Raw genomic sequence first — 13,902 nt, forward strand, 5'->3', positions numbered from 1 at the left:
GGTTGAGAAACAGTGCTCTAGTGGTTCAACTAATCTCCCAAAATGTCACCTTAGTACAATCTGTTCTCTTGTTGTTTATCTTGAAATAGCACCAATTTTCCACTAACGAACATCCTCTTCCCTCCTTCTCTCTTTCCAGCAACGTGGTGCACGCACAGCGACAGATCGCCATGATTTCGGAGATGATTCACACCGCCAGTCTGGTCCACGACGACGTCATCGATCAGTCCTTTGCGCGGCGGGGTAAACCTAGTGTCAACGTAATATGGAATCATAAAAAGGTAAGTGCTTTCTCCGTCTAACTCCGTATGAACTTGTCACCGAAGTGTGGTCTCACACATCGATGTTTCGTAACGCCCTCTGCCGCGCCGCGGTCCGAATAGTTCGGACTTTGGTCAAGGTCTTATTCTCTTACGCGCGAATGTATAAAGTAAAACAAAATAGAGTCCGAGTTTCGAACGCAAAAGCTCGCGCGCGCATTCCAAAGCACCCCCTCGTTACCGTCCGCCCACATCACCGCCCAGTGAAATTACACCGGTTGAAGGGGAGGGATGTGCTTGAGAAACCGAGTCGAAGATCCGGTTTCGGACTACCTTAGTGCAGCTCTGCTAGTAGTATTGCCGTGGTGTGTCACAGTCGTTAGTCGCTGCTTTGCAGCGATGTGACACTACTGTCTCTTCAGCACAAAAGTGGCGACGACGATTCAAACTGGGTATTTGCAATCGCGCAAGCATGCCATCATCGCACAATGAGCCAGAAAACGAAATTTCACGACAAAAAACTCCTGAACTTTTTTAAAATGAAGATATTAGAAGAATTTTTCAATTTTGGTTACATGAATTGCATCACTTACGAAGTTGAATCTAGATTTTGTAGCTTCTGAAATCTTCCCACTAGCAAAAACTCCTTCCCGTGACAAGCATGAAGATGCAGAGGTATACTCGGTCTTTAGCAACAATGGATGATATCACACTAACATTCCTTCCCTTCACCAATGACCGCAAGGACGTGGCCGGCGTAATGTTTGGATTTTTCGAAATTGTTCACTGAAGATGGTAAGCTACTCCCAAGCTCCGTCTGTTGGTGCCTTGCGCAATTTTGACTGATCTGGTCATTCTAGGAGTAGTATCTAACTACGAATTGAAGGCATCTATGTTCATGCTGTAGGTCATTTAGAAGTGTAGGTTAGGTCGGTTTGAAAACAATGTTAGACTTTTCTAAATTTTATATCATGCTCAAGCATGTGATGATAAGGCTATATACAGCACGATAGTCTGTATCACTCAAATCTCAATCAATGAGCTCATCGAACTCATCAAGAAATCATTTCTTTGTGTGAGTGAACTGTGGTTATACGAGATGACGAGTCAAAGGGATGAACCAACTCATCCATGATTTTTGACTGTTGAGTCGCGTGATTGACTGGCTACAACTCAAACATGAAAAATCTCGTGTATGAGATATGACAATTTGACATTTTAGCAAAGATAATTCGAGGTAACTTTGATCACCCATGTAAACAATGTTCAGTTAAACTTCATTAACTATTTCTCAAATACTTCATTGTTTGTACAAGATCTTATTGGAAATCGACTGTGTATTTCCTAATTCGATGAAAAATACAATAAATACAGTGGGGATTCGCTCGTTGGGTGTCTACTACATCCCGAGGAGGAAAGAATAACTCGGCAATAACTTTTGCATACCATATTTTGGTATCATACCCCAATTAGGTATTGTTCAGTTATCAATACCTCATTTTGGTATTATAATGGTATTTGAAAAAATAATTAAAACAATTAAAAATACTTCATTTTGGTATTCGATATGTATTGAGGACTGCTGGAGGTATTGAACTATTATTGAAAAATTTCACTTTTATATGAAAATCCATCAAGTATTATTTAGGTATTGCAATACCTGATCTAATTATCAGCTTGGTATTTGTAGAATATGCAGAAGGTATTATTTGAGGTATTTTACCTCTTATGCAGGGCTCATTCATACCTCATTCAGGTTGTAAGTATTGGAAATTATCTGGTATGGAATACCTCAATTTGGTATTCAGTAGTTATTTTCTTCTGATCGGGATGGAATGACTGTGGACAGAAAATGTCAAACTGACTTTGATGTCTGAGTACCGTCGCATTGCAGTCTCCATATATAGAAAAAATGCGTATGTATATGTGCGTTTCGTGAAAATTTTCTCTTCAGATGCGTTAGTGTGGAGCATTTTCACCAGCTGTCAGTCGTTCCAACTAACGGGTCGGATTCGCTAGATGGAAGACAGTCGTGTTCCAATCAGCGAATCCCCGCTGTAACTTTTTTTTTCTAAATTTTATTATCCCAACAATTATTTGTAATTCAATTCAAAATACATCGTTATCCCTCCGAACTCAACAAATTCATGTATATATTTGAGTCTGAATTATTCTGAGGTTATTTTTTTCATTTTACAAGCGCTTGGATTTTTGTCGGCAAAATTTCGATTTCTAGCCCATAGTGTATCGACTTGGATGGCGGCGGTCTAAATCGACTTCTTCCTTCGGTTGACAACGACACCGCCATCAGCTGGTTCGAATGATTGGTCGCGGATTGCCCGGAGGCTACTGTGCGTTTCTCTCTCTTTCTGAAGCGCTGTCTCTCTGTAGCTCCCGCGATTTGGTAGCGATGGTTGAGGAATGCAAGCACTTTGATTTTGTCGTATTTTTTCCGAAAACAGAAACCGAAAAATATCTGGTTTGTTACATAACATCGTGTCAGTGTTTCAGCGCGACGACAGTTGCGGCTTAATTTTTGTGGAACCCGGACGGAGGAATGCATTCCAAAAAGTTATCGATACTGGACAAGTGTTTTTTTTTTTGGCGATTGGCTCTTTCTATGCTAACGTGTAGTGAATGCTTGATAAGTGGAGACACGGTTTAAAAAGTAGGATAGAATGAATTTCAGAACTTTGGAGGGCTATGAGGCAAATCGTCTTCCTGAAACGTTTCAAGAAGTGACACATCTTCTTCAGAACTTTCTTAGGATGAAGCTTTTACCAGATTGTCCCTAGTTAAGTTTCTATATTCCAAAAATGCCAAGTGGTCACTGCTCACTTACATAGGAGATCGAATTTTCGGGATACTCCTGGAATTGATCAATGACTTCTATCTTTGTAAGAGTCATGTTAAGCCATTTTTGATTGATTTTAAACATTCAAGGCACTTTATTGTATGATCAAAAATAAAAAAAAAAAAATTTGAAATTTTCTAACGACTTATTCACGGAAAAGCCGAAATTCGAACTGTTCATTTATGTGATAAGAAGAATGTTGACTGGCTACTAGGAAGGCATTGCAGATTTCGTTCTCAATTGATAAATAGCAGCAGCGAAGAAAAACCACAAAGAGAGAGTGATGATAAAACCCATTTTTCTCGTTTATTAACCATCCGGGGTAGGTGTTTCACTTTACTGGCATGATAAACAACCCACCCCAGAATATCCTATAGCAATAATGCCCCTTGTTCTGGAGCTTGTTTAGATGGGTTTTATCAAGCACTGTTAATTGCCCGATGTAATCAAAGCTGTAGCAGTAAACGATAAACAGACTCTCATTCCAACACTATACTTCAATTTATCTTTCACTTTACACAGAAAAAAAAATCTTTTAAAAATCACTAATAGACTAGCAAATTCTGTTTAAATCTGATATCTTGTTTGTTTTGTTAGTTACCCAGACAACCAAAATGTACGTATAACAAAATCACCTAGAGGCTTTGTATGTCCAAAATTATTAAATTAACTTATAAGATGCCGCGAAAAGGCCTTCTACGTACAAAAGTGGAGGCGATATACGTCCATATATTATGTGATGAACAACAGCATACAATGCGAGTGTATAAATTTTTTTTCCGAACTGACCTGTAATCTTATACGACTTAACTTATGATAACATATGTTGATTTGACAGCTGCTACGAATTGATTTGACTTACTTTGTACGAGTGTACAGAACGAAACAAAATGTATAAATGGATTGTCCGACATTTCCCCGAAAACCATTTCCCCGAATGATTTCTTCCCGAAGGATTTTCTCCCGAAAACCATTTTCCCGAATGAACTGTTTCCTCGAATGTACCGTTTCCCCGAAAGCTTTTTCCAAAGACTTGTTCCACAAATTACGTAACGCTCTAGGGGGAGGGAGGAGTAGGCTCGAACGTTACGGCTCACACAAAAAATTGAATTTTTTTTATACAAAAAGCGTTACGGATGGGGGGAGGGGGTCACAAATTTCCAATTAGGACGTTTCTTAATAAATGAACACTGCTAAGACTATATTCAGCTAGCTTGATAATCGCTTCAAACGAATGATTCTCTTATGAATGATTTGAATCGAAAAACAAAAGATAAGATATTTGGAGTGAAAATCGATGGCAGTTTTTACTGGCAGTTCTTTTTTAAAAATATGTTAAAAAAGTTAAGTTCGGTATTCAAATTTTATTATGCTAAGAATCGTAATACATAAAATGTTTCAAAATAACATTCAAGAGACGCTTAACGTTGTTTGTTCGAACATAATTCATCTTAATGACATCTAGCTGAACGGGCAAAGGCAGAATAATGAAATAAAGTTTGACTGGTTGAAAACAATTTGCCGGATTCAAAGACGTGACCCTAATGAAATCTTCACTGCATGAAAACTTTGAAAGAATGAATGAGTTACTAATGTCGTTTTCGTTTTAAGGAACTGGGTCAGTGATCAACACATGAACAAACCAACGTCAAGCGAATTGTAGCTCGGTCGAACTTGAATCGGGTTGGAGTTGTAACTGTGAGTCAGAGCGACCAGTTAAAACTTTAGCCAGTTCCAACCTAGGCTCAAAAGCGAATTCGACATTAGTTGATTTGGGACGCATTTGACAGTCCAGCACACCGTTAGTAGATTGTGTTTCTTAAAACATAAGCAGATGTTTTTTTTTTACTACAACTGAGAACGTAGAAGGCTTGCTTTCAATTTTATAAAAATCCCTATTTTAGAACATAGATTATTCTTCTTTATATTACTGGTCTAATAATCATTGGCATCACAATAGTTGATAATTTTAAAGCTCTCACCTTCTTATCATCGTAGACAATTCTTTAAAGCTTTGCTGGTTTGATATTGTTCTGCTTGCAGCTGCTACTGATTTCATCATAATTTTGCCCTTCTTTTATTTGAAGGCTGTTCTTCATAGATAAATATATCAATATAAATTAACAGAGCTACTGAAACTTTAATCAGATTTCTTCTGGTGATCACATGCTGCTAGTTCAAATGTCATTGTGAGAACGAATACTACGGATTCTAATATTTTGATCCAACATTTTCAATGCTTTCGATCTACCCTCCCCTTGGTTATGCGACCTTGCCGCGATGGGAGGGCATAATCCATTAGCCCATATGATGGAAACCAAAGGCGTAACCTGTAGTGGTGGTATCACATTTTGGCATTTTTTGCTTAAAGCCGCGTCATAGTTCATATGGCATAGACGCAATAATATCTCGGATGTGATCCAACGGACATTCTGCGTCATTGATAGAATTGATGCCCATTTCAAATAATTAATCTATTCGAAGTGGACATTAATACTATTCGCGACGTTTAGTTTGCCTTATGCTAACCAGAATGATCCGTAGCCACTCTTACTATTAGCTAGCTAGACACATCGTTATCATGTACGACGTAGGGAATATTACTCTGAGGAAAATGACTAGTAGATTCACTGAGTAGAAATAAGTGGCGACAATCTTATTTTAATATGGTTTTTACATTGCCATAATAAGAAATACCTCTTTTGTAACAGCGGTATAAATAATCTAATTCCAGCTTCATTTTCGCAAAATTTACAAGTAGAAAGTAGGCGTTGTGAAGCATTGCATTTGCCACCGAAAAGTGAATCTTGTAGGAGACTGTAATAGAAGCCTAAGGTAACTTTACTCTTAAATATTCACTATAAAAATGACTATGGAAAGTAAGACGCTGAGATCGATCATTAGGGTACACTTGCTAGTTTCGATAAATTGTTGAACAGACAAGGAAAGCGACTTTTTTCTTTAAGGATATATGAACGTAATGACCAATAAACACTTTTAACAACAAAAAATAAAATTAACTTGAACTACTACTAAACAGCCTAATTTTGTTAAAACTTGACGACAATTGACATTTAAGACTCTAATCTTACGTAAAAGACAGGAGTAATCAGAATAGCACTTGAATGACAAATTATTCAAAACCATTTCGACTAGACAGTATTAGTAATGACACTACTACACAACTATTTCAAACAAATTCTGATGGAGCTGCTGATTTTCACAATGCTTCCTTTTCTCAGAAGCAAGGGAATATGGGCACTTTTCAAAAACTACCACGTCACAATACGAATAAAAAAACAGTGTTCATGTGGGCGCCATTGCCTAGTCCGTCTGAGTATTGGTCCTGGTAGAGGGGAAACTTGGCAAAAGCCAGACCGAGGGTTCAGCCTTGACAAGTTAAGCTGTCAGGCAGCTCCAACTGAATACCACACAAAAAAAAAAAAAAAAAAACATTTTCAATGCTTTCGATCTACTTAATTAATCAAAACTTAATTACTCTTAAATAGGGGATTTTTTCAGTTAAATTAGTGATTATTAGCATTTTTAGTACCGTCGTGCGGGGTGACATTGGTCCATAAGGGTGACTTTGGGCCAAGATTTTTACAGAAAACTAAAACCATAATAAAGAAAAAAATGTAGCATTTGCCTTAAATACGTTATAAATAGCCACTGGATGGTCATGGATTAGTTTTTTGACACCCGCATTAGCCGTGAGAAGCATCGAAAAGGGCGGTCAAAGTCACCCCCTAGGCCCAATGTCACCCCGCACGGCGGTATTCATTTCTAACATGCTCTCTTTATTTAACGTTTTCGACTAGATGACCCATTTAGGAACGATTTGGAAAAATTGACGTTTAGGAAAATTGTTTCTATCCAAGACATAAAAAAAAGATTTTTATCTGGAAAACTAATATTGATTGTCAGGGGGGAGAAGTAAGACTAGAAGGGAGACTCAAGGTTTAATTATGTAGTGCAAGATATAATAGATTCTGAGGATCAATGGTTTCACTGTAGCTAGTCACTAAGTGTAATGAAATTACATTTATCCTAGTGGACATATGGCACGAGGACGTTTGGCCAAATAAAGCATCTTTGCGTAATAATGCGAAACAATCTGAAAGAATAGCCTATTATTAAAAGAAGGGAAATTTAAGATTATCAGCTATGTGTCACTAAATATTGGAACAGTATAAATATAAAGAACAGCCTATTATTCGAAGAAGGCAAAACTAAGCCGAATGTTCATTCGTCCAAATGTTCATAAGCCAAATATCTATACTCCAAAGATACCGCTTCAAATAAAACTGCCTATCGTGTGCTCGCTTTTTTCATCAGGGTATCACAAAAATTAATCTAAGTTGTTTTGAGCCAAATGCTCGTGGCACATTATTTTGAACACATGGATTTTTATAACAAAATAATCAATTTTCGTCTAATCTTACATCAGCTAACACGTTAAATACTTTTTGGCAGCAGGAACATGGATAGCTTTCAACATGTAATTAACATTACGATTTTTTCGGGGAAATGGTACATTCGGGAAAATAATTTTCGGGGAAATAGTTCATTCGGGAAAACGTCATTCGAGGAAATTGCATTCGGGGAAATGGTTTTCGGGGAAATGTCGGACAATCGTATAAATGAACTCAGAAAAAAGCGTTTCATGCGAGAAAACTCATCAATCTGACGATTTTATCCACAGTATTTTGCGGGTTTGATGTAATTTGTATGAATTACCGAGTTATTACGTGAACTTTGATGCGACTTTTGGTTGTCTGGGTACTAGATGCCTTCAAAAATTTGAGCTATCGAAGGAAGCATGCTGAAGTTTCATGTTCCAAATCCTTATCGATCTTAGAAGGAAAATGCAATGAGTAGTCTTGTAATTGTCTCTTTAAAATAATGAACGCGCAAGCCCAACGTACGAATGATGTTCGGTAAGGTGATCAATGCAGAAATTCATTTGCTAGATCATGTCACTTACAAATTCATAAAATTTATTACGTTTCAAACTAGATTTTAAAATCCTTAGAACAATAGTCATTTCTAATAAGTTATAATGTTTCCAGAATTATTCGAGAAATGCATAAAAAGAGTTAAAAAAAATCGGCATCAAGGTTTTGCAGAAAGCAAAGACTCGAAAAACCACTGGTTTTTCTTTATACATAGGAAATTCGTTCAAGTTTTCGGTTCCCAACAGCTGTAATGGGTTTTCCTTGCCCTTCTCATAGCAAACCATCCCGTGGAAAAGTATTGCAAGTTTCATTATGGTTTCTGTTAGATCATTTATTGAGATGAGATTAAAACTTTCCCGTGGGTTTCGCGTAAGTGTCTCTACTTACAGGTCCGCCATGCCCTCTTTTGGCCCTTCATACAATGGTATGTTGAATTGAGAATGGTAAGGAAAATAGACTGTACTGTCAAGATGAACCGCATGCAGAGGAAGACTCAAGCTAGGTTGGTGGCTACCTACATACATACATACAGGAAATTTATACAAGTTTTCGTAATATCTCGGAAAGTTAACAGTATAGCTACAAGTAAGCCTAATGGGCCATATTGATTTTGGCACGCTGTAAATCGGGTGTTTAGCCTTCATTCCATAAAAAGATTCCAACTCTACGATGGGAAGCAGATTCTTGAGATATCCTTAGAAGAGATTCTTCAACCTGGTCTTAAGATTAATCGAAAAGCATTTCAAGAATTCAATAATCTACCAGATCAAGAGCAGGTAAAAGTTTCAGTTCTGTGAGGTTAATAATCAGATCGTATACTTTTTTTATCTTGAAGTTATTTGCTAGAGATAGATCATCAATATTGATGTTTGACCATTCATAATACGAAAAGGTTTCATCTCCTAGAGCAGGGTTACCCAACCAGTGATCCGTGGACCCCTAAGGGTTATGTCAATTTACTGCATAATTATCCTCAATGAAACGCCAAAAAAATCGTCTAGTCTTGTCTGTCTGAACACCGATCATATAATTTGGAGGTATGTAGTGAACAATTGTTGAAAATGTTTAAAGCTGTTTTTCTCTAAACTCCTTTTGGCTCTACTTACTACAAGTTTCCAGTTTGTCTCTAGTAAAAAAGGATTTACATTACTGGCAAGAAAAAGTTCACAAATTCTATGCAAAGGTGTCTAAGTTCTTAAAACTCGCACATTCTGACAAAAATGTTCAAATTTTGATACTAAGATATTTTGAAAACAAGCAATTTACGATAAGAAGAATCTTTTACAAAGTTTGGCATTTCATCGAAGTGTACAAATTGGCAGAAGCATGCCTACTTCTAAATATTCACATTTAAAAAATCCAATTTAAAATTTTTGGCATTTGTTTTAAATAATGTTTTTTAAATGCCTTCTAATGTCTTGAATAGAATTCTATTAATTTCCCATAAATAAAATTTCAAGTTATTTATTAGATGTAATTCAAATTTCAGGTTAATCGGTTTGTCAGAAGCTGTTATAAAGTTCCCTAAAATTGAACATTTTGTATGGAAATCGACCTTTATGTACTGTTTTCCTACAAGTATTGTATATTTAATGGATTATATTCTAAGCTTTACTAAAGGTTTACTAAGGTTTACTAAAGCAAAACTAATCCTATACTGATTTCAAAGAAAACTTCATCAACTGTGGCCTACAAAATAGAAAAGTATTTAAAAATACTGATCACCGCGTCACAAAAGAATTTCCCATACACTTCAGGTCTCTGATTAATTTGCAAATATATTTTATTTTTAAGTTCTTATAGGAATCCACTAAACTCTTTGAATTTAGCAGTGCTTTACTGGTTTAGCCGTATTTTTTAAGATCCTTCAAAAACGTTAATCGCATTTTTAATTCCAATATTTGTTTAAATTAATGAGAGAAGAATGTTTAAGGTTTTGGCTTAACATTCATATTTTCTTGTAATATACTATGCGATTCAGATATTAGGTGAAGAGAAACAATTTACTCAAATATTGAAAAGTTGTCTTAAACGTTTGAATTATATGTTCAAATGCCTAAAGAGAAAATATGGAAAGGTATTTTATAGAGTTTTTTGTTATTAATTTTGGTTCCTCGGGGGGCCCCCTCGGACATTTGCCTCCTTGGCAACCGTCCCCCCCCCTGACATTTTATAACCCACATTTCTTTTGTTTAATAAATTGATTAAACAAAATGGCGGCCCAAGATTATTCTGGAATTAGAGGAGTTTTTTGTGAACCTGTGAAAAACTGGTGCAAAACTATTGAGAAACAAAAAAGTTTTTGTGCCTTGAATATATTTTGTGATGAAAAAATGAAGCTTCCAGTAGAGGGGTTAAACTTCATTCACTAGGACAAATTTTAAGATCATTAGGAATCCGATAGCTTGAGGTAGCCAATAAGTAGTATTGAGCTATTCATGATCTTCAACGAGAGTTTTTGATATCTATTACGCTCTAATCTCATATCATTCGAGTATGGACCAATGGGACCAATTTTCGCTTTAAGTCTGTTATAAGGCCTTGATAAAATTTGAAGTGTTCCTTGCGAAGTATATCGCCGCTTGTGAAAAACTCTGATCATATCCAAAGTAGTCATCTCTCAAGTACAGTGATGCTCAGCGTCATTTTTTAATCGTTAGTATTTCTGATAGAAGATATTTTTTTCTGAATAGATCAGTGTGCTATTCATGATAACTATAGGGGTATCACCTTTGATCCAATCTAATTTTCATTTCATGACCATTAGTTGAATACCATTAAACATGATCATCTTATAACTGCCTTGTTCACAAAAGTATCACGCTCTGCCGTGACAACCATCAATGACATTTTCATTGTCCTCTCGTTCGATGATAGTGAGAGAATTATTCTCTGTTGGAAACGCATGTCATCTTCTATTGGAATTAACACTGTTAAACGGTAGAACTTCGAAGTTAGAAGATACTTACCACCTATTTGCAAACTCAATGGCCCTGTAGGCAACTTACGCTTGAAGTTTCGCGATAATACTGACCTATCGATCCGTTCGGCCTTTTTTTTAATGACGTATGAACGGCTAGAGCAATGCTAGGTACGGCTTGAATTTCGCGAAAATCACGTGGCTCTTCCCAGTACAGTAGTTCAAAAACGTGAATCTCATCAAGTAGCTTATGTTGGGTGCATGAATTTTCTAAAACGTTAGTGTCATTTAGGGCACTAAATGCGGGAAATGCAGCGGGAAACAGAACATTTTTCTACAGTAATTTTGGGTTGCCCTTAGCAACGGGTGTTTTGCAGTTGTCAAGGCTTTTTGCCTACAGCAGCGATGTGCATGAGTTTCACTGGCTTCGCCGACTGTGATTGGCTTTGCTTGGCTACTGTAGAGTGAATTTCAGAATTTTTCCCAACCCTGATTTAGAGTCACTTTAAAACTGCTATCAGCTTCCAATTATATTACAGTCTCTTTGGTTCGCCTTTTCTGATAGTTTCCTTTGGAGATTCTGGTTCGTAAATTAGAAACACCTTGAACTTGATTTCCTTAATGAAGTTACGCCAAACAAAACAGTTCTCAAAATCTTTTGAAAACTAATTTCTAGTCTGCGGAAACCTAGCCTTGAACCTTTGAGAAATTATTGTTGTAGCAGGCCTTGGATTATCAAGACGTGTTTTTTTTTCGACGTCTGACTTTTCTTTTCTTTTTCAGGAGGAGAAATTTTTCCAAACAAGCTGATTAGGAATTGGATTGATCCAGTTTACGCGCTTTGGAATTGAGGAGAGACATTCCGTCTAGGATTGTTTTCAACATTGGCGGGTGATCATTTTGTTGCGTGCGTTTGACTGAGGAGGATTTCTTTGAGAATTGTTGCGGACGGCGGAGATTTTTTTTGGAGAGCAATCGAATTTTTTGAAGCTTCTTCTGTTTTTTTGGTCCTATCAAGTGTCCAAGATTGAAGTTGCTTCTTTCAAGGAGAAATAGGTCAAGATTTCGATTGGATTTTGTTGAGTATATTTTTTTCTAGTTCATTTTTCTTTCTTTTAAGTTTTATCTTTGATTAACCACTTAACTTTTTATTATTTATTTATATTCCCCGCAGTTTTCTCGATATGGAAACTGACGGGGAATCTTCAAATTCTAAAGATGATGATCATTCTGATCGTCCTGCTTCAGATATTAAACCCTTTAGAGTTAAAATTTTTCCTTCCACTTTCATTGGTCCCTATCCTGTATATTTTAGAAAGAAGGATAAACCAATTAATGTTCTTTTGATTTCGGCTGAAGTTTACAAAAAATATAAAACTGTTAAAGAAATTAAAAAAATTTCGCTGGATAAATTAAGGGTAGTTTTTGGTTCTCGTGGAGATGCTAATGCACTCCTAGAATCTAATTTATTTGGAAATTCATACCGCATTTATGCCCCTTGCGATTCATGCGAGATAAATGGCGTAATTTATGACGAATCATTGAGTTGCGATGATATTCGTAATTATGGTTTAGGAATTTTCAAAAATAAATCTATTGCTCCCGTCAAAATTTTAGACTGTAATCGTTTGTCTAAATTAACTTTCAATGGGAATGAATTAAGTTATATTCATTCTGATTGTATTAAAATAACATTCGCAGGTTCTGTTCTTCCGGATTTTGTTTCAATTAATAATGTTTGTTTTAGTGTGAGACTTTACTTTCCCAAACTTATGCATTGCACGCATTGTCTTTTATTTGGACACACTTCTACTTACTGTTCAAATAAACCTAAATGCTCCAAATGTGGAGATTCACATTCTTCATCTGAATGTGATAAACATTCTGATGCTTGCATTTATTGTAAACAGACTCATTTTTCTATTAAAGATTGTTCAATTTATAAAGCTAACCAACAAAAATTTAATCAACAAATTAAATTCAAAAATCGATGTTCCTATTCAGAGATCTTAAAAGCTTCTGGGGATTTTACTTCTTCTAATATTTAGGATGCATTATCTGACTATGATAATGATGATTTAAATAATGAGTCTAATCAATTTATATATAAACCTCCCACAAAAAGAAAAAGAGCTAGCTTATTATCTAACAAAAATAATGAAAATTCTGATCCTCAGCCTTCTACATCTTTTGATAAAAATTTTCCTCCACTTAATACTTCGTCCACTTCACAAACGATTCCTGGGTTTCAAAAAGTTGAAGGTGAAAATACATTTGTTAATGAAAGTTCTAGGGAAAATATTGATAATAATGAAAATTTCGAAAATTCCATTTTGAAGATTTTGGAACAAATTTTAAATTTATTAGGATTTAGTGATTTTTGGAAAAGTTTGATTAAAAAATGTTTACCCTTTTTTGCATTTATTTTTGAAAAGATAAATTCTTTTGGACCCCTCCTTTCTTCATTATTTTTAGTGTAATGGCTACTACTAATAAATTAAATATATTACAATGGAATTGTCGTAGCATCATACCCAAAATTGATAGATTAAAAGCTTCATTATTTACTCACAATATAGATATATTTTGTTTAAACGAAACTTGGTTAGTGGAAAATAAACACTTGCATATTTCGGCTTTCAATATTATTAGAAAAGATAGAAATGTTTCAGCAGGAGGAGTTTTGATTGGTGTTCATGAAAATATTCAATTTAAATATTTAAATTTACCTTTCAATTTTTCAATTGAATACATTGCTATTTCTGTTAAACATTTGAATAAGGAATTTTCTGTCATATGTTTTTATATCCCTCCAAATTATCCTTTTTCATGGTATGATGGTAGAGGTAATTTGATCCTGGATTTGATTGATGAATTGAATTTGAATATTCTCAACGATGGATCATTTAC

General features: G+C 35.6%; 1 protein-coding gene across 3 annotated transcripts in view; it reads left to right on the plus strand.

Annotated features, from left to right (window-relative positions):
- The window catches only part of LOC5574208 (decaprenyl-diphosphate synthase subunit 1), a 328,976-nt gene that overhangs the window by 226,770 nt on the left and 88,304 nt on the right, over window positions 1-13,902 (plus strand). For all 3 annotated transcript variants that reach the window (XM_021839192.1, XM_021839194.1, XM_021839193.1), the window contains exon 5: window positions 140-281. In XM_021839192.1, the coding sequence (XP_021694884.1) occupies window positions 140-281 (142 nt within the window). The remainder of the gene's footprint in view (window positions 1-139; window positions 282-13,902) is intronic.

Source organism: Aedes aegypti, chromosome 1 (assembly GCF_002204515.2).
Source record: "Aedes aegypti strain LVP_AGWG chromosome 1, AaegL5.0 Primary Assembly, whole genome shotgun sequence".
NCBI classification, from domain to species: Eukaryota; Metazoa; Arthropoda; class Insecta; order Diptera; family Culicidae; genus Aedes; species Aedes aegypti.